The sequence below is a fragment of the Muscardinus avellanarius genome, assembly GCF_963383645.1.
Source record: "Muscardinus avellanarius genome assembly, chromosome: 19".
Classification (NCBI taxonomy): domain Eukaryota; kingdom Metazoa; phylum Chordata; class Mammalia; order Rodentia; family Gliridae; genus Muscardinus; species Muscardinus avellanarius.
Window position 1 is genome coordinate 10,247,777 of NC_137805.1, and position 20,950 is coordinate 10,268,726.

Below are 20,950 nucleotides of genomic sequence, written 5' to 3' on the forward strand. Positions count from 1 at the left end.
CTCTGATCTATTATCTATGGCTAGATTTTTCTAGCAGGGATCGGGGCTACATGCATGTGAGATCCATGTAGGGACCAGTGTTAGGTCCTGGGTGAGTCAGAGATAGAGGCGGGCGGGGATGTGGGTGGACACGAGCCTGTCAGAAAACCAGTGAGAACTCTCTTCTCCATAAGGAGCTTCAAAGTCTGATCTTTCAGGTTGATTTTAAGTCTGAGAAATTGAGTCAGGCTATCTGTGCTTGAGGTTCATTTGGAACCTTAGATAGAAATAACAGTACAGGAAGGCCTTGGCTTGAAGGAAGAAGAAAGCTGATTCCAGACTGTTCAGATGATTGAGAGATGGTATCATTTCTTACGAGAAATTGAGAATATAACTTTATTTAGCAAAATAATTTATTAATACATTTCCAAAAAATAGCAAATACATACCTCTACTCAAAATCCCTTTTCTACAATCAAATGTTGAATTTTTACTTTCAGTAATCTTTGTGTGTTTTAAAACTTACATTTTGTGAATTAGTTAGAATATTTGAAATAGTTTCATTCTTCCCAACTTAGACTCTGTTTTCAGAATAAAAAATAAAGGCTGGGGGTGTAGCTCAGAGGTAGAATGCTCCTGGGCTCAAACCCCAGTACTTAAAAAAATAAAAAAAGTAAACTTACCTTTTATGTATTATACTAGTTGAAGCAGTCGCCTTCCTTCCTTTTAATCTACTTCGGAATGGCATTTTTGTTAGCTTCTGGGATAGGAAGCCTTCCTCGGTTGTTTTACCTTATCACCACATAGAAAAGGATAACTTTGTAGCACACCTAGGGTAAAGGGCTGCTGCTGCTGGACAACGCCCTGGAGACTGGCCCCAAGGGCCCACTGGAGCAGCTGCCCCACCCACATCTTGCCCAGACTGCCTGAGGGATGGCACATCTGTTGGGAAGCCAGGATTTAATGAGTTTTTTTAGTAGTTTCTCTAGCTGAGTCAAAAGTAAATTAATAGTTAACACAGAATACATCTGAGATGAAATTGCTGAGTATACGATTTCCCAAAATAGAAGAGTAGGAATTAGCCTGTTACTCAAAGGAAAGAGCCTTTGAGATTCTGTTTGATCTCCGCTGCAGGGACCCCGCAGGCAGCAGAGGTTTTGTGACCCACTTGCCTCTGCTCCATGGAGGCAGAGTTACAGGTGATGTCTTCACGTGTGGGCTCCCGCTCTTCCACAGCTTCGCCATTTTCTGGGACCAAAAGCCAAGCATAGGCTTGTAACTTTCCAGGCTTTGCCCTGATGCCTTTTGGGATCCCCTTCCTCCCACGATTCCTCCTGGAGTCCAGGCAAGCAGGGTGCTTTTCAAAAAGGTATTCTTGAAGTCATTGCTTCTCAAGCTCATAAGCTTGACTATCATATTTTCTATTTTTTCCCTGCATTTTTTTTTCCAGTTCTGGGGATGGGACCCCGGGGTGTTCTACCTCCGAGCTACAGCCCCAGCCCTATATTTTTTTTGGTCGTGGTGGTACTGGGATTCCTGGAAACCCTTCTACCTCCGGGCTACACTCCCAGACCTATTTTTTTATATTTTTATTTGGAAACAGGGTCTCCTAAGCCAGCGCGGCCGGCTTTGAACCTGTGCGATCCTCCTGTCTCTGCCTCCCAAGCACAGGGATTACAAGTGTGCACCACCACAACCGGCTCCTCAATCCTATTTTTTTTATTCTTTATTTTGAAATAGAGTCTCACTGAGTTGCAATAGGCCTCGCTAAGTAGCTGAGGCTGTCCTTCAATTGCTATCTTCCTGTTTCATCCTCCCAAATGCTGATTACAAACATGTGCCACCATGCTTGTCCTTCTGCATTTTATTATTTATTTATTTATTTATGTATTTATGTATTTATGTATTTATTTATTTATTGCTACTGGGGATGGAACTCAGGGCATTCTATTTCCAAGCTACACCCTCAGCCCTCTTTCTTTCTTTCTTTCTTTCTTTCTTTCTTTCTTTCTTTCTTTCTTTCTTTCTTTCTTTCTTTCTTTCTTTGTCTCATTGAGTTGCAAGGGACCTCACCAAGTAGCTGAGGCTGTCCTCAAACCACATTCCTCCTGTCTCAGCCCCCTGAATGCTGGGATTACAAGTGTGAGTCACCATGCCTGGCTCCTCCCTGCATTTTATTTTATTTTTTTCATTTGAAAATATATTTTTTCTTTTTCTTTTTTTATTTTATTTTTATGTAGATTATATTGAAAATGGCATACATTCACACAGTGCTTGGTGCCCCCCCACTTTCCTTTTTCCCCTCTCAACAATGAGTGTCCAGGTTAACCATGCTACATTCTCACTTATACACATATTCGAATGTAGCTCCTCTATTAATTAACCTCAGCCTTCTTCCTCTCCTACCCTTTCTTTCTAGCTTTGCTGAGGTTTCCTCTCCGTTATCTGGAGTCCCTCTGGTATCCCTAATACTCCTTAGTTTGGGCGTATTAGAGAAAACATGTTGCTTCTCTTTCTGTGCTTGTCTGATCTCACTTAACATAATGTTCTCCACGTCTTTACATCTTTTTACGAATGACATGATTTTGTTCTTTGTTGAGTAGAATTCCATTGTGTGTATTTCCCATAATGTTGCAGTGCATTCATCTGTTGATGGAGATCTGTGTTGGTTCCATATTTTAGCTATTGCAAATTGTGCTGCTATGAACTTGGGTATGCATATGTTTCTGAAGTTCTCTGATTTCAAGCCCTTTGGAAAGATACCCAGGAGTGGTATAGCTGGATCATATGGTAGATCTTCCCTGCATTTTAAAAGATTGAAAACTTAAGCAAATCTGCTCGTTTAATTTTTTTGACTGAGTCTGTTTTATGGTTCAAATATTTTACCAAATGTTATTTTTTACATGTAAACAGAGGGCTCAGTTTTAGAATCAAGGATCTATTTTGCACTTTTAACCAATAAAGGAGGGCCCTTGTGCATAGCTTCTCTGTCAGGTTGCCTTGGCAGTATCACATCTGCTGTTAGTGACGGGCCTCTGAGGGAGATGGCAGCGGAGGTCTAGATGAAGTGAAGAGCCTGCAGAACATACAGACCTGGATGGCTCAGTCCTGGAGACTCTTAGACTCCGCTTACTCATGGAAAAATAAAGGGCTGCCTCTATTATCTGATCTCCCTTGTGTTGACTATAAATAGGGTCTTAAGTAGCTTGTTTTTAGAGATGCTGCTGGGCTGCTGGCCAGCCTAGCCTGGGGCCTCCCACAGCGAGCATCTTCAGTGTTACAGGCGTAGAAGTTCTCCACTGTGAAGAAATTCATCCTGGGGTTGCATGGCTATCTGCACCTATCTGGTTCAATGCAGAAACCTAACAGGGTCATTGGTTGTAGAAAATGAAGAGGAAGGCACCATTCCCTGTAGGCCCGGGTTCTGGATGGATCACTAGATGAGAATATAGAGCTTGGACTGAGTGACTAATGAAAAGTTAAAGGCTCTCCTCCTTGTTTTAGAGAAAGAATTGTACACAGTGTGGATGTCTCTGCTAGTAGACATAAAGCAGATGTTGAAAATAGGCAGGCCCATTTGAGTGCAAGTGAGAAAGCAGCTGAGTGCTTTCCCTAAGGTTAAGTAGCTAGTGCAAGAAAGACAGAGGTGAGACTGGCCCTCAGAGCCTTTGTGGGCCAGGTCTCTGCCAGCCCTCCAGGGGCCAGGGCCTGTCACAGGCGCAAATTACTCCCTCTGGATTTTGCCACTGAAGGGGTTCTTCTTCTTTTTCCCTCCTGGTAGAATAAAGAAAGGAGAAGAGACACTATGTCCTGTGAACAACTAGTAAACATGTGACCCTCACATTAAAAACAGGAGGTTTGTAACCGCAGTCCTAACAGAGGGAACACTTTCCTTGTTCTGTTCAGATCAGTTCAGTGGCTTGGAGCTCATTGCATGCCCACAGCATATTCCCGAATCCCCTCGCTGCACCCTGTGGGTCTGGCCAGCCCATGCTTGCTGCTCTCTCTGGCCCCAGGAGCCCTGGTGACCACGTGGTGCAGCTCAGAGCAGCGGGGCGGCAGGCATTGCCGTTCCCTCCTCACCAGCCCAGGACCCCATAACTGGATGCAATCTCTCTCTCTTAAGTATCACAGTGCTTTATTCATTGTTTAAGACTTATGTTCCATTTATCTCTATTATTAAGCTTTTCATTTTTTCCCCTTTTCAAGCCCCCCATGTCAACATGGTACTTGAACTTAATGAACCAAATATTAAGTAATAAATAAACATATCCTTCGTAATAATCCTGAACACAAAGTAGGGTCCTCATTTAATGCTTATAAAATCTAATCAAAAGGACTAGTTTAAAATTTGAGAGCACCTGTAAAACACAAGTAGATGTAGCATTATTCCTGTTTTTAAACACTGAGCAATTATTTGAAGAAAGTCCATAGTCTAAGTAGTGTCCAGTAGTCACTGGAGGAATGTCTAGCCTTCTAAATGGCTCCTGAGTCACGAGGTGCTGTAGGGAGGGTGGGGTTGCAGGGGGAGAGAGCGGGAGAGAGCGTTTCCACCTGGGTCTGGCTCAGCTGACTCTTGGACTTCAACCACCAGTTTCATCAGTGTGCCCCACTAGTTCCCTGGTAATGGATCCTGACTGCCTAGTCCTGTCCTCAAGGAGCTTGCAGTTTATCGATGAAAATACATGTTTAGTATAGTAAAAGGTGACTTCTGCTTCTGTCAAGGTCAAAGATGGAACCAGTCAACCTGTGCCTCATGTATAATCTAGTTCACCTCATCTAGGTCTTCTCAGAGTTTGTCTCTGCTAGAAATCTCTTATGATACTTTAAAGAATTCTGGGCCCTCAGCTGGACCTGGTGTTGCACACTTGTAATCCCAGTTCTTGGGAGGCTGAGCCAGGAGGATCACAGGTTCAAGGCCAGCACACAGTAACCTAGTGATACCTTGTCAAGGGTTGGGGGTGTAGTTCAGTGATAGAATGCCCTAGGCTCATTCCCTAGTATATAAAAGTAAATAAATAGAGAAGGGAGAGAAAGATACCAGACCCTACATTGCTCTTCTACTCAAGTGAGTGTTCGTGAGGGGCAACTCAAATGGAAAGTAGTATTGCTTGTCTAAAATAGTTTTTAAGGGACCATTTCAGACTTGACGGATAGTGTATTTTCTTCTACCTGCTTGATTACTTTATAGTGGTCTCTCTATAGACTTTGACTTTGTGGCCATCATTCTAAATTAATAGTAATTTCCTATATGATGTCACATTTAAAACTAGGAAATTCTTAATTAGAATTTTGTCTTTCTGAAGACTTTTGACCAGCTCCTAATTATTTGTCTAAGAATGTTTGTTTATAGAAACAAGGCCTAATCTGAGGCCTTCGGTAATAAATGCCCCACCTGCTCACGGCCAGTCCCTGTTCTTCCTCCAGGTCTTGGTGGTCATATCAGAATGCTTCTGTGTTCCACTTCCAAGGAGCTCATCTGAACATTCTGGTAAGTGTGAAAAGCTCATGGAATAGAGTATTTGGGGGATTTTGTGCTGTTCTGTGGCTTTGAATTACCTTGTTTGCTCAGAGAGAAAATAGTAGATTTTCTCTCTGGTTTGCTCGATGACTAAACTATCACTTTACTCAGTTTCTTTAAATATGTTTTCCAGGTGGATTTGAACAAAACTTTCTTTCCCCCAACTCTCTTAAATTAGAGAATACTTCATATTGGCAGTGGCCTTTTCCCTGTACGTTACGCCCTTCATCCATCAGTGGACAGCTTTTGCTCATTCACATTGAAGTGAGAAGGGAGGGAGTGACTCTACTGGGAGTTACTGATACGTATTTATCTATTTAGTGATACTGAGAATTGAACCCAGGGGCACTTTACCCTGGCCAAATACCTAGCCCTCTTTTATTTTTAATTTTGAGACAGGGTCTGCTGAGGCTGTCCTTGAGTCCGCAAACCTCCTGTCTCAGCTTCCTAAGTAGCTAGAATTACAGGCATGTGCTACTATGCCAGACCTGTCACTGTTTTGTTTTTTTGGGGGTGGTACTGGGGTTCCTGGAAGCCCTTCTACCTCCGGGCTACACTCCCAGACCTATTTTATGTTTTTATTTGGAAACAGGTCTCTTAAGCCAGTGCGGCTGGCTTCGAACCTGTGCGATCCTCCTGTCTCCGCCTCCCAAGCGCGGGGATTACAAGTGTGTGCCACCGCGCCTGGCACTGTCACTGTTTTTTAAAATCATTTTCTCAGCTGGGTGTAATGGTACAAGCTTATAATTCCAGTACTTGGGAGACTGAGATAAGAGGATCACAGATTTAAGTCCAGCCTCAGCAACTTAGCATGGCCCTCTGCAACTTAGTGAGAGTCTGTTTCTAAATAAATAAACAAATATAAGTAAAAGCAGTCTCTCTACGTTTTTTATTTGTTCCACATCATTTCAGGGACTTGGAGATCCTGGATTTGAATGCTTTTATTCCTGGCAATTTTGGGGAGTTAAAATAAATTCATATTTATTAGGTCTTAAAATTTTTGAGGCTTTAAGACTAACATAGTTCAACATATATAATCCTTAGAATTCTTAAATGTGACAGAAACCTAATACAAAACATCTTTGAGGGGGAAAAGTAAAAATGTATTAGTTCATATAGCAGAATATTCAAGGGCGTTCTGGCTTCTAGCCCAGCCCAGGTGATGTTGGTTTTTGTCCCCATGGGCTCACTTAGTGGCTGTCGGCAGCTGCAGCTCACATCTGATCAGTTTAACAACTACTGGAGAGCTGGTGTCTTCTCTTCCTGCCTCTGGCCCCAGACTCCTGGACAGCACTGCAGTTGGCTCAGCTCAAGTGCGTTTCTGAGCCAGTCACCCTCAGTGGGTTGCCGAACCTCCTCTAAGCCCATAGCACGGAGCATGAGGAGCCTTTGCCCTCCATGCCGCGAGCTCGGTGCAGCAGCGGCGAGGTCCCCCAGAGGGCGGGTGCAGCCAGAGCCTCCGTCCGTCCGTGTGAGGCAGAGCCTGCAGAAAGCTGGGCCACTCGGCCGCTGCGTCAGCTGTACCCTCAGTGACGGGGATTGCCGTTGTGTCTTCCTCTCTCCACAGAGGAGAGGCGGAGGTCAGAGGAGGCTTACAGGGCTGAGAAGTTGCAGGATGCGGAGGAGGAAAAAGATGATTACAACGAAGAAGAGAACAAAGACAGCCTTGCAGATGAGGAGGAGGAGAAAGAAGAGCTGGGCGATGAGGAGGAAGCTGAGGAGGAAGAGGAGGAGGAGGAGGAGGAGGAGGAGGAGGACAGTCCAGCTGGTGGTGTGGATGAGCAGAGGAGCCAACCCTGCCACCAGGGGCCCTTGCCGGAGGGCGCCGGAGCCCAGGAGGAAGCTGAGGAGGATGGACGCGAGCAGCCCTGTCCAGCTGAGACGGAGGTGGCCGAGGACTCCCTGAGGCAGCGCAAGAGTCAGCGTGCTGATAAGGAGCCATAGGTCTCCCAAGCGAGCGCCAAGCCGCGGGCCAGGAGAATATGGCAGCCTCTCTCTGGTCTGCAGCCAAGCCCTACATTTGTATCAATGAGCAAGCTTCTCCCTTTAAACGCCGACTGTCATCATGGTGGTTTCATGAAAGTAATTATGCCTCATGTATTCTAAGGAGAATCTTTCAGATATGACAATCAGCAGACAGCAAAAGAACATGGTGTGAAAATATGTTTGGGGGAGTTGGGGGAGCAAGTTAACTTGCTTGGGGCTAGAGTCAACCAAACCCTCAGGAGCACCTTCAGGAGACGAGGGGAGGCCCCAGGAAGGGAACGCAACACAGCCTTTACTCCCGAGCACCCTCAAACTGTTCAGAAGTCTTGCTTCCTTTTTTGTGTGTTGATTATTTTGTCAAACTGCGAGAAACGTCAGGTACCACTGTGTACAAATACATTTTTAAAAGTAGAAATTGAGCTGGGCGTGGTGGCGCACGCTTGTAATCCCCGCGCTTGGGAGGCGGAGACAGGAGGATCGCGCAGGTTCAAAGCCAGCCTCGCTGGCTTAGGAGACCCTGTTTCCAAATAAAAAAATATAAAATATAAAATCTGGGAGTGGAGCCTGGAGGTAGAAGGGTTTCCAGGAACCCCAGTACCACCAAAAAAGAAAAAGTAGAAATTGAGAGGGCAATTTTCGAAAAGAGCTTGGATGGCATCCCAGACCCTGAATCTCCTTGGTTAGGTTTTATTTCTTACTCTAATTCTCCACCTTTCCCAGCAGTCTGCAGGCTCCATGCACACACTCTTCATTTATCCATAGTGAGGGACTTCAGGATAGCCAGGTTGACCCCCAGAAGGCTTCTGACTTAAAGGTGTAGTCAGGTGCCACAGTACAGGAAGCCCTGCCTGCCAGGCATCTTGAGTGAAGAGTGACCTTCAGACATTCAAGAGGAAGGGGGATTTTACAGCACAGATTCAAGGACAGTTCTGCCAGTATGTAGTGGCATTCTTTGAGAAAGTTTCTTGGCAGTTTTTGAAGCAGGGGCACCCCGAGACATGGTCATCTTGTGAAGAAAGCCTGAGTACTGTGCCTTTGGTATTTATTGCAGGGGGCACCTGGCTCTTGAATTGTTGAATAACAACTGAAACCCATTTCTAGTTTTTCTTCAGTGATAGGCTTTTGGTAAAAAAAAAAAATGAAAGTCAAGATTGGGAAGTGAAAGATTTGATTTTGTTTCCATCCTTTTTAATCTTCTAGAGAATTGTATCTGTAAATTTCTCACTACCCAATGTACTGTGAGTGCCCAGGGAGCCCAACTTGTAAAAAAATCCATCCATCTACTCTCTTACCTGGTTTATGTCTTGGAAGAAATTCATAAAATGAGATTCTAGGCAGATGAAAAATGCCTCAAGTCAATCTTAGTCCCCTTGAGTCCAGACAGAATAATGAGTACAGGTTTATGAGATTCAAAAGGTTTCTGTCATCTTTTAAAAGAAAAATATGGAATATGTCTGTCTGGCTGTTTGGATAACCCTTGATATTACTAGAACACAGGGCTCACTGGAGGGGGGATTCTGGAACCCCTGCTCTCCTGTGTTTGAATGAGGCCATGGCTAGCCTCACACAAAGGAGCTTTGTATCCTAAGACGGGATTTTCAGAGATGGTCATTTTTCGTCTTCTCAGCTCAGTTAATCGAGTCTCCCCTGGTCCACTGAAGTTACAGCTGCTGCCACAAGTGGCCCTCATACAGCAGTACAGCCTCAGCCTCAAAACTGAACTGATGGGCCAGGCTGGGCTGGTGGCACAAGCCTGCCGTCCCAGTGCCCGCGCAGAATCACAGGTTTAGGGGCAGCCTCCACAAGTAGTGAGATGCTGAGCAACCTAGCGACACACTGTTTCAAAAGAAAAAACCTGAGCTGGAGTGTAGCTCAGAGGTAGACTGGCCGGGGTCAATCACCAGCACAAAAGAAAAACAAAAGCTAAAACAAAAGCCCCCAATGGACTTGGGAGAGCCTTGGCCTGTGCCTGGGCTTCTTTGTTTTTTTCTTTTCTTTTCTTTTCTTTTTTTTTTTACAATCAACTGAAAGTTTCCAAAGAATAATGTCCAAGCATAAGTGATGGAATAAAGGTTTCCCAGTTTGGCTTTTCTGTACTGTACCTTCCTCACTGCTTTCTTTCTTTTTTATGTTTTTGTGTGGAATATTTGACTAGAGGAAGATATGGAGAAATACAGTCTGCCTGGCTTTTATAAATAAAGGCCCATTTCCAGTTGGACCCCAAATAGTACCTAATTATATAATAAGAAAATTGTATTTCGTTTTTCTGCAATACTTAAAAAGTTGGAAGGTGAGGAGAAGAACATCCTGGATAAGAAGGTCCAGTAAGTTTAAGTTTCTGTCAGGGGAAACCAATTTTCCTGATATTTTTCTTTTTTAACATCCTGGCCAAAAGATACTGTTTCTAGCAATTGCCTGATAAGTACATATCTAATTTAATTTTTTTCTACTCAGAATCTTTGGGTTTGTTTTGATACAACTAACAGGAAAGAGTCAACCTAAAATAATTTAAACATAAAATTAGAACAACATTTCAAAAGGATTTGGGTTTTTTTTTCTCTCTCTCTATTTATTTGAGGACTCAAATGGCATAGAAACATGATTTTGATTTAAAAACTTAAAAATTCAGGCTTCGATTATTTAGTTGCAGATTGGAATTTTATATAAATTAAAATTAGGTGGATAAAATAAAAGTAACATTCGTAATATGGGGGGCATAGAGCACTTTCCTGTGTGGACAGTTGGAGCAAGATGCCTGGTCATTGATTAGAAGGATGTGCGACGCTTCTCGTTACCTTCTGTTGTAGTATTATTACTACTCATCTCTTGCTAGGTCTGCTGCACTGAGCCAGCTTGCTGAGAGCTCTGTGCTGCAGTGGAGCCCCCGCCACCTCGCGCCCCTTGTTCCCTTTTGGGGTGTTCACTACTGAGCCCTGAGGGGCAGCGCCGACTCCGCTCCCTGGGCATCGCACGCACACTGTGGCATGTGCTTAGAATCTCTCGTGATCCCTGCTACCTAACAACAACTACAGTGGTGAAGAGTAAACCAGCTTTGGCCAGGTTGGCTTTTGACACTGAGGAAGTTACTTTTATTTTTTCGAGGGGGAAGTACTGGGGATGGAAACCAGAGGCATTCTGCCTCCCAAGTTATACCCCAATCTGATTTTTTATTTCTTATTTGGAAGCAAGGTCTTCCTGTTGCAGAGCTAAGTTACTGAGGCTGGCTTCAAACCTGTGATCCTCCTGTCTCTGCCTCCCAAGGGCTGGGATTACAAGCGTGTGCCACCACGCCTGTGAGACAGCCACGTTTTGACTTCTTATGGCCCCAAACCCATTTTGATAGCTGGGAGGCTGCTACAGGGTTTGAGTGTACTTAACTGCAGACTTGCATATCCTCTAACACCTCTGGGCAGATGATATAAATGCTATTTAAGGGAATGCCTGTTGTGTGATTTTGGGGAGTGGAGCTGGTAAAGCACACAAAACGATAAAGACTGAAGGAAAATAAAGAGGTTGAAAAGAAGGATAAATTTCATCATAGACTCTTTGGCCTGAAATAAGAGAAAGTGGACACTAGTGCTTTGGCTGGTGGTCAGTGGGTCTCATGTTCTTTGTGTCAGTGTCGCAGTGTTATTTCTGTCAATTTTATACATATATAGTTGACCCATCCTATCCAGTATACCAGCGTTTAAGAAAGGATTCACGTAGCCGGGCGTGGTGGCGCAGGCTTGTAATCCCCGTGCTTGGGAGGCAGAGACAGGTGGATCGCGCAGGTTCAAAGCCAGCCGCTCTGGCTTAAGAGACCCTGTTTCCAAATAAAAAAGTATAAAATAGGCCTGGGAGTGTAGCCCGGAGGTAGAAGGGTTTTCAGGAACACCAGTACCACCAAAAAAAGAGAAAGGATTCATGTAAATCATTTGTACCAACAGAAAAGTTCTCTCTTGTGTAGTATCTATTTACCTCAGTCTTTTACTTTGATTCTCTTGAGACTATTACAGCTTGACTTACAAAAGCCAAATGTAGAGACATCAAATCTGATTAAACCAAATGGGCTTTTTAAAAACAGCTTTCTGGAAGCAGAAAGTTGGGTTGAGAGGCCTCCGGTAGTGTCAGCCTCAGGACATGGCCTTCAGAAGGCTTATTCTCAGAAAAGTTCAATGTAGACTGTGATACTGTATGTGCGTGACTCAGACACTTTGAAATGTATCTGATCGATTTGTTAGTTAACAGCTTCTTCATGAAAATGCAATTTTTATACTAAAGGCACTGCTTATTTGTACTGTAATGTCAAATTTATTTATATTCTTGTAATATTTTTGGTTATTTAGCCCTGTGTATTTAATTTTTTTTTCTTTATCCATGAAATCTTTGCATCCTCAAATACCATCTGCAGCAAGTGAAATGAAGAAATCAAGGTATCATTTCAAGCGGTACATTGCCTGAATTACAAATGTCCTGATCACAGAACTGTGCATAGTCTTTGATCCTGTATATTTCATTTTATTGCAAATTTCCTTTTGCATCAAACCCTTATAGTGATGATTCAGTAAAAACAGAATGTTGTATTGCTTTTCATAATAAGTATTTTCACAGAAACCATTTGCCTAAGCAGTTAAAAATATTACTTTGTTAAAAAATTTTCCTCTGTGTTTATTCTTCATCAGTCTATTCATTCCCCACGTTTCCCACTCTGCCTTGTATTTATTTATTTTTTGTGTGGTACTGAGGGCATCACTAAGTAGCTGAGGCTGTCCTTGAACCATGATCCTCAGGTCTCTGCCTCCAGAATGCTGGCATTACAAGCATGTGCCACCACGCCCAGTTCCACTCTGGCTTATAAAATGCAAATAGTGTGCACCTTCAGCCAACTGCTCAAAGACAAGTCCAGAGACCTAAGACCTCTCCTCATCACAGCCCACTACCATCTTTCTGTCCTGCGGTCAGGGTGGCCAGCCTGGAGCAGACGGCAAGTCATGCTGCTGTTCCTCCAGGACATTGGACTGACCTGATCCCCTAAGACTTGCAGAAAACAACATTGTCCACTTGGCCTTGCCCACCACGACTGCAGAGGAAAGCACAAGACCTTACCACCTCAGATGTAGTTGTAGTGAGTTGGGATTTTCTCCTATGGGAGATGGTAGTATAATATATAGTAAGAAAGTTCCTCCAAGTTCCTGTTTCTTCATACAGAAAAGTATGTCTGTTACCTGTGCCTCAGCCTAGATAAACTTGCTTATCCATCCGTTGTGGGAATTCTCCATTACTAAGTGAGCATGACAGATTCTGGCTTTTTTTTTTTTTTAATTGGGGCACGGTGGATTAATAGTTACTTAACCTTTGCCTGAACTTTTCTTCCATTTCAACATCTTTGGTACCCAGTCAGTATTTTAAAGACTTCACAAAGCGATGGATTAATCGTTACTTGCTAATCTTTGCATACCTTTTCTTTTCCCTTTTCAACATCTTTGATACCCAATCAGTAATTTATGGACGTATTAAATAGTCCTAAATGGAATTCTGGTTGCTAGATAATCACTAATGATAATGTAAATGCCATCCTTTGGAAGGTCTGTGCCATCAGAATTTATTGTGTTTTATTGTCACAGAGCCCTTTTCTAAAATGTTTAATTACAGTTGTTGGGGTACAGACCATAGGATTAATGCAGAGAATGTTTGTGCCCCCAAAGGACAAGCTGCTAGGGTCACAAGATTGCAGAGCTATTACTCTGTGAGAATGCTTTTGGAACTCTAGCTCTGTGTACAAGTTCTGAGTCTCAATATAATATCATTAAGTTGGTCGTTAACAGTCAGCAGGTTGTAGGTTGAGTTTTTTTTTTGTTTTGTTTTTTTTTTTTTTTTTTTGCAGTACTAGGGATTGAACCCAGGGCTATACCTCAGCCCTATTTTATTTATTTTGAAACAGCTCTCACTAAGTTGCAGAAGGCCTCACTAAGTAGCTGAGGCTGTCCTCAAACCGTGATCCTCCTGTCTCAGCCTCCCAAGTATTGAGATTATAAGCATGTGCAACCACACCCAGCTTAGATTGGCCATTTTTAATTACTTTGGCTAACATCATACAGTATATTCTTAATACTTTTCATGTCCTCAGCTGCCCCATAGAAGGGAAACAGCTGTAGGCCAAGCCATCCAATTATAATGTGGCACCGAGTCATTGGAAACCCCTTCAGAGACTTTGATGTATGCACTGAGAAAAAGTAGGAGTAACTGTCTTCTCACAGAGGCCGTTGTCTTTTTTAAGGGCATAGAAGACAGCAATTTCTTTTTTTATGCTTTTTAACATACATGAGTAGCAGTGGCATTATTTTAAAACTGTAGATATGCTCTTGGCTATACCAGAAAGACAAGCTCTGTATCTTGTGATTCAAACACAGGCCTAGTGATCGGTTCAGGTAATGACCTCAAGAAACTAGCCTGTAGAAATGTCTCATTCATAAAATGCCAACAATGATTTCCACCACTTACTGTGTATCATACTTACTGTGCAAGTCAGGAGACATCTTTGTATATATTATGTCAAAAGGTTTTTTTATGGTGCTGGTGATTGACCCAAAGGCATTCTACTTCCAACCTACCTCCCATCCCTATTTTATTTTTTATTTGGAGACAAGGTCTCACTAAATTGATGTGAGCCTCACTGAGTTGCTGATGCTGGCTGTGAACCTGCAGTCCTCCTGTCCCAGCCCCCAGGACTTTGGGTCAAAGGAAATTTTAAATTGGTGACCTTTAATAGGTGAATTCCTATTAAATGTGAATTTAATAGGTGAATTCCTATTAAATGTGAATTTAATAGGAATGTGAATTTCTGTGGAGGAGTTGAGTCTCTAGGATTGCCAAAACTTATTTGCTAAGTATGGTGGAACAGACAAATTTAAAAACCACTGCAAAAAATCACAATTTTTGACTCGTATATTTTCATTTCATTTTATTTTCTGGTACCAGGAATTGAACCCAAGGACATTCTGTGTTTGAGCTATAGCCCCAGCCCTTTTTTCTTTTTATTTTGAAACAGGGTCTCACAAAATTGCCAAGGGAGGCCTGGAACCTGCTATCCTCTGGTTCAGGCTTCCCCGAGTCTAGGATTATAGGGTTGGGCTGCCATGCCTGGCGAGAATTGATAATCTTTTTATTTTTTTGATGGTACTGGGGTTCCTGGAAGCCCTTCTACCTCTGGGATACACACCCACGGGCTACACTCCCAGACCTATTTTTTAACTTTTTTTTTTTTTTTTATGTGGAAACAGGGTCTCTTAAGCCAGCGCGATCCTCCTGTCTCAGCCTCCCAAGTACAGGCATCACAAGCGTGTGCCACCACGCCTGGCGAGTTGATAATCTTTTTTAAAGGCTGAGGTGAAGCAAGCATGGTGGTGCAAGCCTGTAATCCCAGGACTTGGGAGGCTGAGACTGGAGGATCGCAGGCGAAACTGAACTACTACCTCACACTATGCCCCACATGCCAAAGTTTTCATCTCCTGGAAGTACTCCAGCTGTCAATGTATTGAGCTGCCAAGAGGTCAAAGCACTGAGGCTCTAGTCACTCTGGAAAGCCCCTCCTCTGGATGTTGCTGCATTGGGCCCCACACCTGCAACATACAGGCCCGTTACACCCAAACATTAACAGTTACAAATCACAGGAGGAAACTTCAGCAGACAGCAGGATTAGACTGTCTTAGACCCTTGCAGTAATACAATTTTTAAATAAAAATAAATGTTTTAAAAACCTTAGAAACATAAAAGGAATATAAAATACAAAATAAGGCACTTTTTATCAATGTATTTGATGTTCCTCTATCTTGCATGTATTAATTTGATCCTATTATCATTATATGAACATATTACACACCCAGTTTACTATTATCAGACATATAGAGTGTTTCGACTTAACTAGTTCTTTGAGCATTCTGATGGTAAGACTGTTTTTACTAATAATTGTTGGAAGAAATGGCAGAATGTTAGAAAAACATTTCTCAGGATTTTCTAAGTTTTGTTTCTGAAATGCCGGAACATCATGTATTACCCTAGCAGGGAACAGATACTTGAGAATACATGCACACTGGAGCACGTATTTCTGGGGTTGAATCCCAGGTCCGCCACTTGCCCTTGACCTGAATTTATGCAAGTTATGTAAGTTCTCTGTGCCTCATCTTTAGGGTGGATAATAGACTCACATCCATCAGTAAAGATCTAGGGAATTTTTACCAGCTCTTGCAATAAGATCAACTAGACAAGCTGCTTTTAAAAATATATATAGTATTATATGGCATTAAGTTTATAATGTATCAGGCCAAGATCTAAGAGTGATCCTAGCACTTGGGACTGAGCATTTGATGTTTGTAAGGAAGAATGGGGGCAGGTGTGTTGAGAAGCTTAGCAATGCCTTCAAGCTTCTCGTCTGGCTGACACAGATTTACTAAGGGTGGAAGGTCTTATGTCAGCATTTGGGAGACTGAAACAGGAAGATCACACTTCACGGCCAGTTTCAGCGTACTTAGGCCCTTCGCAATTCAATGAGACCCTGTTTTGACTGAAACAGGAGGATTGCATTTCACAGCCAGTTTCAGCCTACTTAGTGAGGCCCTTCACAATTCAGTGAGACCCTGTTTCAAAATAAAAAAATAAAAATTAGGGCTGAGGGTGTAGTGGGTAGAAATGCCCCTGGGTTCCATCCCAGTAGTGTAAAAATAATAAATAAATAATAAATAAATGAAATTAGGATTGGGTATGTAGCTCAGAGTTAGAATTCCCCTGAGTTTTATCTATAGCACCATAGAAGAAGAAGGGGGTGGGGAATACATCCTTGAGAGCTGGGCGTGCTGGGCCACACCTGTGACCCTAGTACTAAGGAGGCTAAGACAGGTGGATAGGTGGATTGCAGCTGGGCATGGTGGTACACACTTGTAATCCCAGTACTTGGGGGGCTGAGAAGTAAGGATGCAGCTTAGCAGACAGCCTCATCTACTTAGGCCTTTTGCAACTCTGTGAGACCATGTTTCAAAATTAAAAAATAAATAAGGCTGGGGCCTAGGTCGGAGGTAGAATGCCAATGGAATCCAACCCAAGTACTGCAAAAAAAACGCCAAAAAAAAAAAAAAAAAGACAAAAAGCGAGAAAGAATTTCTCGTTCTTCTTTCTGGGGTAACCCCTGCACAAGTGGTGTGGAACGGTTGGCTAATCTTCCCTCTTACCTTGGACTCAGTCTCCTTGGTACTTTTTTTTTTTTTTTTTTGTGACACTGGGGATGAAACCAAGGGGCATTCTCCATTCAAGCTCTACCTCAAGCCCTATTTTTTGTTTTATTTATTTGCAACAAGTTCTCACTAAGTTGCAGAGGGCCTCACTTAGTCGCTGAGGCTGGCCATGCACTCAAGATCCTCCTATCTCAGCCTCCCAAATACTGGCATCAAAGTATGTGCCACCATGCCTGGCTTCCCCAGAACAACTTATTTTTTCTGTTCTTTTGAGACAAAGTTGCCCAGGCTGTCCTTGAACCTGCTCTGGTCAGGTCTCAAGCTTTCTACTAGCTGGGATTGCAGGGATGTACCACCACAGCTTTTGTGTAAGGAGGGCTTTGCTAACTTGTTGAGGCAGGCCTTCAATCTGCAATCCTTTTGTTTCAGTCTCCCAAATGCCAGCATTGAGGCATACTTGTAATCCCTGCGGTTGGGAAGCTGAGATAGGACGATCACAAAGCCAGGTTCGAAGCCAGCCTCAGCTACTTAGTGAGGCTCTTAGCAACTTAGTGAGACCCTGTTTCCAAATAAAATAGAAAATGGGTCTGGGAGTATAGACCGGAAGTAGAAAGCCTCGGGGTTCCACCCCCAGTACCACCAAAAAAAAAAAAAAAAAAAAATTATGTTAGAATTAAGGATGAGCCGCCAGGCATGGTGGCGCACGTTTGTAATCCCCGCGCTTGGGAGGTGGAGACAGGAGGATCGCGCAGGTTTGAAGCCAGCCGCTGGCTTAAGAGACCCTGTTTCTAAAACTAAAATAGGTCTGGGAGTGTAGTCTGGAGGGAGAAGGGCTTCCAGGAACCCCAGTACCACCAAAAAAAAAAAAAAGAAAGAAAGAAGGATGAGCCAAAAGAAAACAGACCCGCACAGATCAAACTCATCCTTTCTCTAACCAAATCCTGAAGTCAAAATGAAATGATCCTGAAGTCAAGTAGAAAGGTTGGACGGAAGTTTATTGGTAATGATTATATTTTTGGGTTTGACTATGGTTATCTTTTTATTTTTCTATTAGGTAAAATGCTTGTTTAGGTAGAAGGCTAAACAAGCCCTGTCTTTGCACTTTTGCATTTAAAAGGGCCATAATCCAACCCATAGTCAAAAGTAAAAATGCCTGTATTCCTTTCATTTTCTATCTTTTTTAGTCTTCAAAGCAGTCCATTTCTAAAACGAATGCACTGCTTCATTGTACTTTTTACTTTATCCCTAAAAGTTTTCTATGGTGTCCCCAAAGTGGGAGTGCTAATCATTCTCGTTCCCCAACTACGTTCCTCTTATTCTTCTCCATCTTTATTCTTTTTGGAGAAAGAGCCTTCCTCCATAGATCCTTTCTGAAATAATGACGCCATTTTTGCATATAAGGTTCTTTTTGCTGCACCACTAACCATGGATATCTGGGAAATTAGTAAATACCAAAGAGCATGGTCAGAATTATTCTTAATAGAGAGGCAGTAGGTGGGAGACCAAGGGTGTTTGGGAATCCACAGGAATTGTAGTGTCTGCTCTGCTTTGCATCCACTATCACTCCTTCCCCAAACTTTGGAAGTTCATGCTAGGTAGATCAGAATTTGTCTCAGGCACTTCTCACATAAAGAGCTATCAGACTCTACTGACTCTGCAAAGTTTATCACTGTCTTCTCCATAAGTTCTGGTGGCACAAAACAGAAGACTCCCAGAAAGCCACCATGCTCAGATTCTGGATTTAATTCCAAACTCCCATATTTCTTTCCATTTGGAGAATCCACAGTCTTCTCCTCCAGTCCCCATTCCTCCTGTAAGGAACGATAATGCAGCTAGTAAATACCCTCCTGGTGGAGGCTAGCTCCTGAAGCTACGTCTCTACCCCAGAAGCAAGTATTGGCCACTTCCAGCCCTCCAAGTATTGCCAGGCAGGCTGAGCATGCTTGTCATGTGGATTTGCCCACAGTGATTTCTTCTAATCCCTCACCACAGGAAATCTGTTTTTGCTAGAACCAAATTGGTGCCCATTCTTACAAGAAATGCTATCTTGCTGGGGCCCCTGGTGGGATCTGGGCCCCGTTTATGCTTAACAAAGACGATACAGCATCCTTGCGATCGCTGCCAAGTCCCTGCTCAAGGCATCTCATATGGGCCCCATGGGATGGTCCTCAAGGCCATTGAAAACCATTCCTTTTGCTCTGGTTAGTCAGCTACATCGGTGCTGAAATTTCACCAGTCTCTTGCTTTGGGGATAATGCAGCAGATTTTGGCTCACTTACTTACCCACTCCACCCACTAGGCTTGCCAAGCCTCATCAGCCATGCCTGGCAGACTTTCTACCTTAGGAACTCTCCTGGCCACAGAGGGGCACATCCTCTCCAACCATGCATAACATTAGTTTTGGCGTCTTTGGCTTTCACTTCCTAAGGCCCCCTTGTAGGATGGCAGGTGCCAGACTTTTTTATTTTTGTTTCTGTGCATCTTTTGTTGAACCACTTTCACAAAATGCTCAAATCACAAATGACAACTCAGAGTGCTCAGTAGGGTTTTTCCTTGGTTTTATTTTTTTACCTCTTACTGGCATATTTTTCACAGGTTTCTCAGGTTTCGGGGAGCTATTAGCCTGTTCTGACTGGTCCAAATCAGCTTGAGGCATTGAATTGCATGGTAGCAGCCAGATCCGTCTGGAATGGATCTGCTCAGACAGGGAAGCCTGCTGCAGTTTCTGACTGCTCCAAGTGGTACTGACTTGGGCTGACTTTCTCTTTTAAGGATGTAATATAATTTCTTAAGAGATGAGATGGCTATTGATGCTATATCAAAGACAAGGTCCATTTTGCAGTTTGCACAGGGAAGTTTTTAAAGAAAATCTCAATTTTACTGCATCATTTTTATTCCATAGGCTGATTTTTTGTTCCTACCTTGCATCTTTCTCCCCCTGCCCTGTTGCCAAATTAGACCACACTGCTTTGGCTTTCTGAAGATATTTCAAGAACCCACTCTTCAGTCCCCACTTCTTTACTCCATTCTGCCAAGAGCCTGGCTTCCATACCAAATACGCACTGTTGTTTTGACTCGGGCACCATTTATCCAAGGTGCCATATCGCAGCAGAAATCTGAAGACATGGAGTTTAACTGCCAGAGCAGAACCCATCAAAATTTAGTGATTCAACATGGCCCACCTTTTCCAGCCAACAAAACTCAGAAGCATAAATAATTGATACTAAAAAAAAAAAAAAACATCTTAGTAGAGTCCTATTCACTGTCCAGATGAACCCAGATGAAACAATCCAGCCAACATGCCTGCCTGCCTTCCTTTCCCCTCCCCTCCCTTTCCTTTCCCTTCCCTTCCCTTTTCCCTTCCCTCCCTTCTCTTCCCTTCCTGCCCTCCCTACTTTTTCCCCTTCCTTCTTTTGTGGTACTGGGGAGATTGAACCCAGTGGCATTGTTTCTCCCAGTCCTTATATATATTTTTGTTTGTTTGTTTTGAAACAGGGTCTCAGTAGATTGCTATGAGTCTCACTATGTTGCTGAGGCGGGCCTAAAAACTGATTATCCAGTCTCAGCCTCCCAAGTCCTATGATTAGAAGCATGTGCCATCACACCCAGTTGGATTAACATTTCCTAGAGCATAACCCAGGTACTTGGGAGGCTGAGACAGGCAGGGGGAAGATTGCAGATTTGAAACCATTAAAAATAAAAAATATCACCGGGCGTGGTGGCGCACGCTTGTAATTCCCGCACTAGGGAGGCTGAGACAGGAGGATCTCATGGGTTCGAAGCCAGCCTCAGCTACTTAGTGAGGCTCTCAGCAACTTACTGAGACCCTGTTTCCAAATAAAATATAAACTAGGTCTGGAAGTATAGCTCGGAGGTAGAAAGCCTCTGGGTTCCATCCCTAGTACCACACACACACACACACACACACACACACACACACACACACAAAATTTAAAAATTAAAAAATTAAAAATAAGCTGGGTGTGGTGGCGCACACTTGTAATCCCAGTATTCGGGAGGCTGAGAACAGAGGATCGTGGTTCGCGGACAGCCTCAGCTATTTAGTGAGGCCCTCTGCAATGCATTGAGACCCAGTTTCAAATTAAGAATAAAAAATAGGGCAGGGGGTGTAGCTTGGAGGTCAAATGCCCCTGGGTTCCATCCCCACACCCGCAAAAAGAAAAAAATTAATAAAAATAAAAAATTTAAAATCAGGCTGGGGACGTATCTTGGAGGTAGAACACACAGAAGCATTGCC

General features: G+C 43.2%; 1 protein-coding gene across 1 annotated transcript in view; it reads left to right on the forward strand.

Moving 5' to 3' along the window:
• The window catches only part of TMX4 (thioredoxin related transmembrane protein 4), a gene marked incomplete at both ends in the record, with an annotated part of 39,192 nt that extends 31,748 nt beyond the window's left edge, over nt 1-7,444 (forward strand). The window contains 2 exons of the mRNA XM_080716167.1: nt 5,407-5,470; nt 7,068-7,444. Coding sequence (XP_080572293.1) covers nt 5,407-5,470; nt 7,068-7,444 — 441 coding nt within the window. The remainder of the gene's footprint in view (nt 1-5,406; nt 5,471-7,067) is intronic.
• Nucleotides 7,445-20,950: the final 13,506 nt, after the last annotated feature.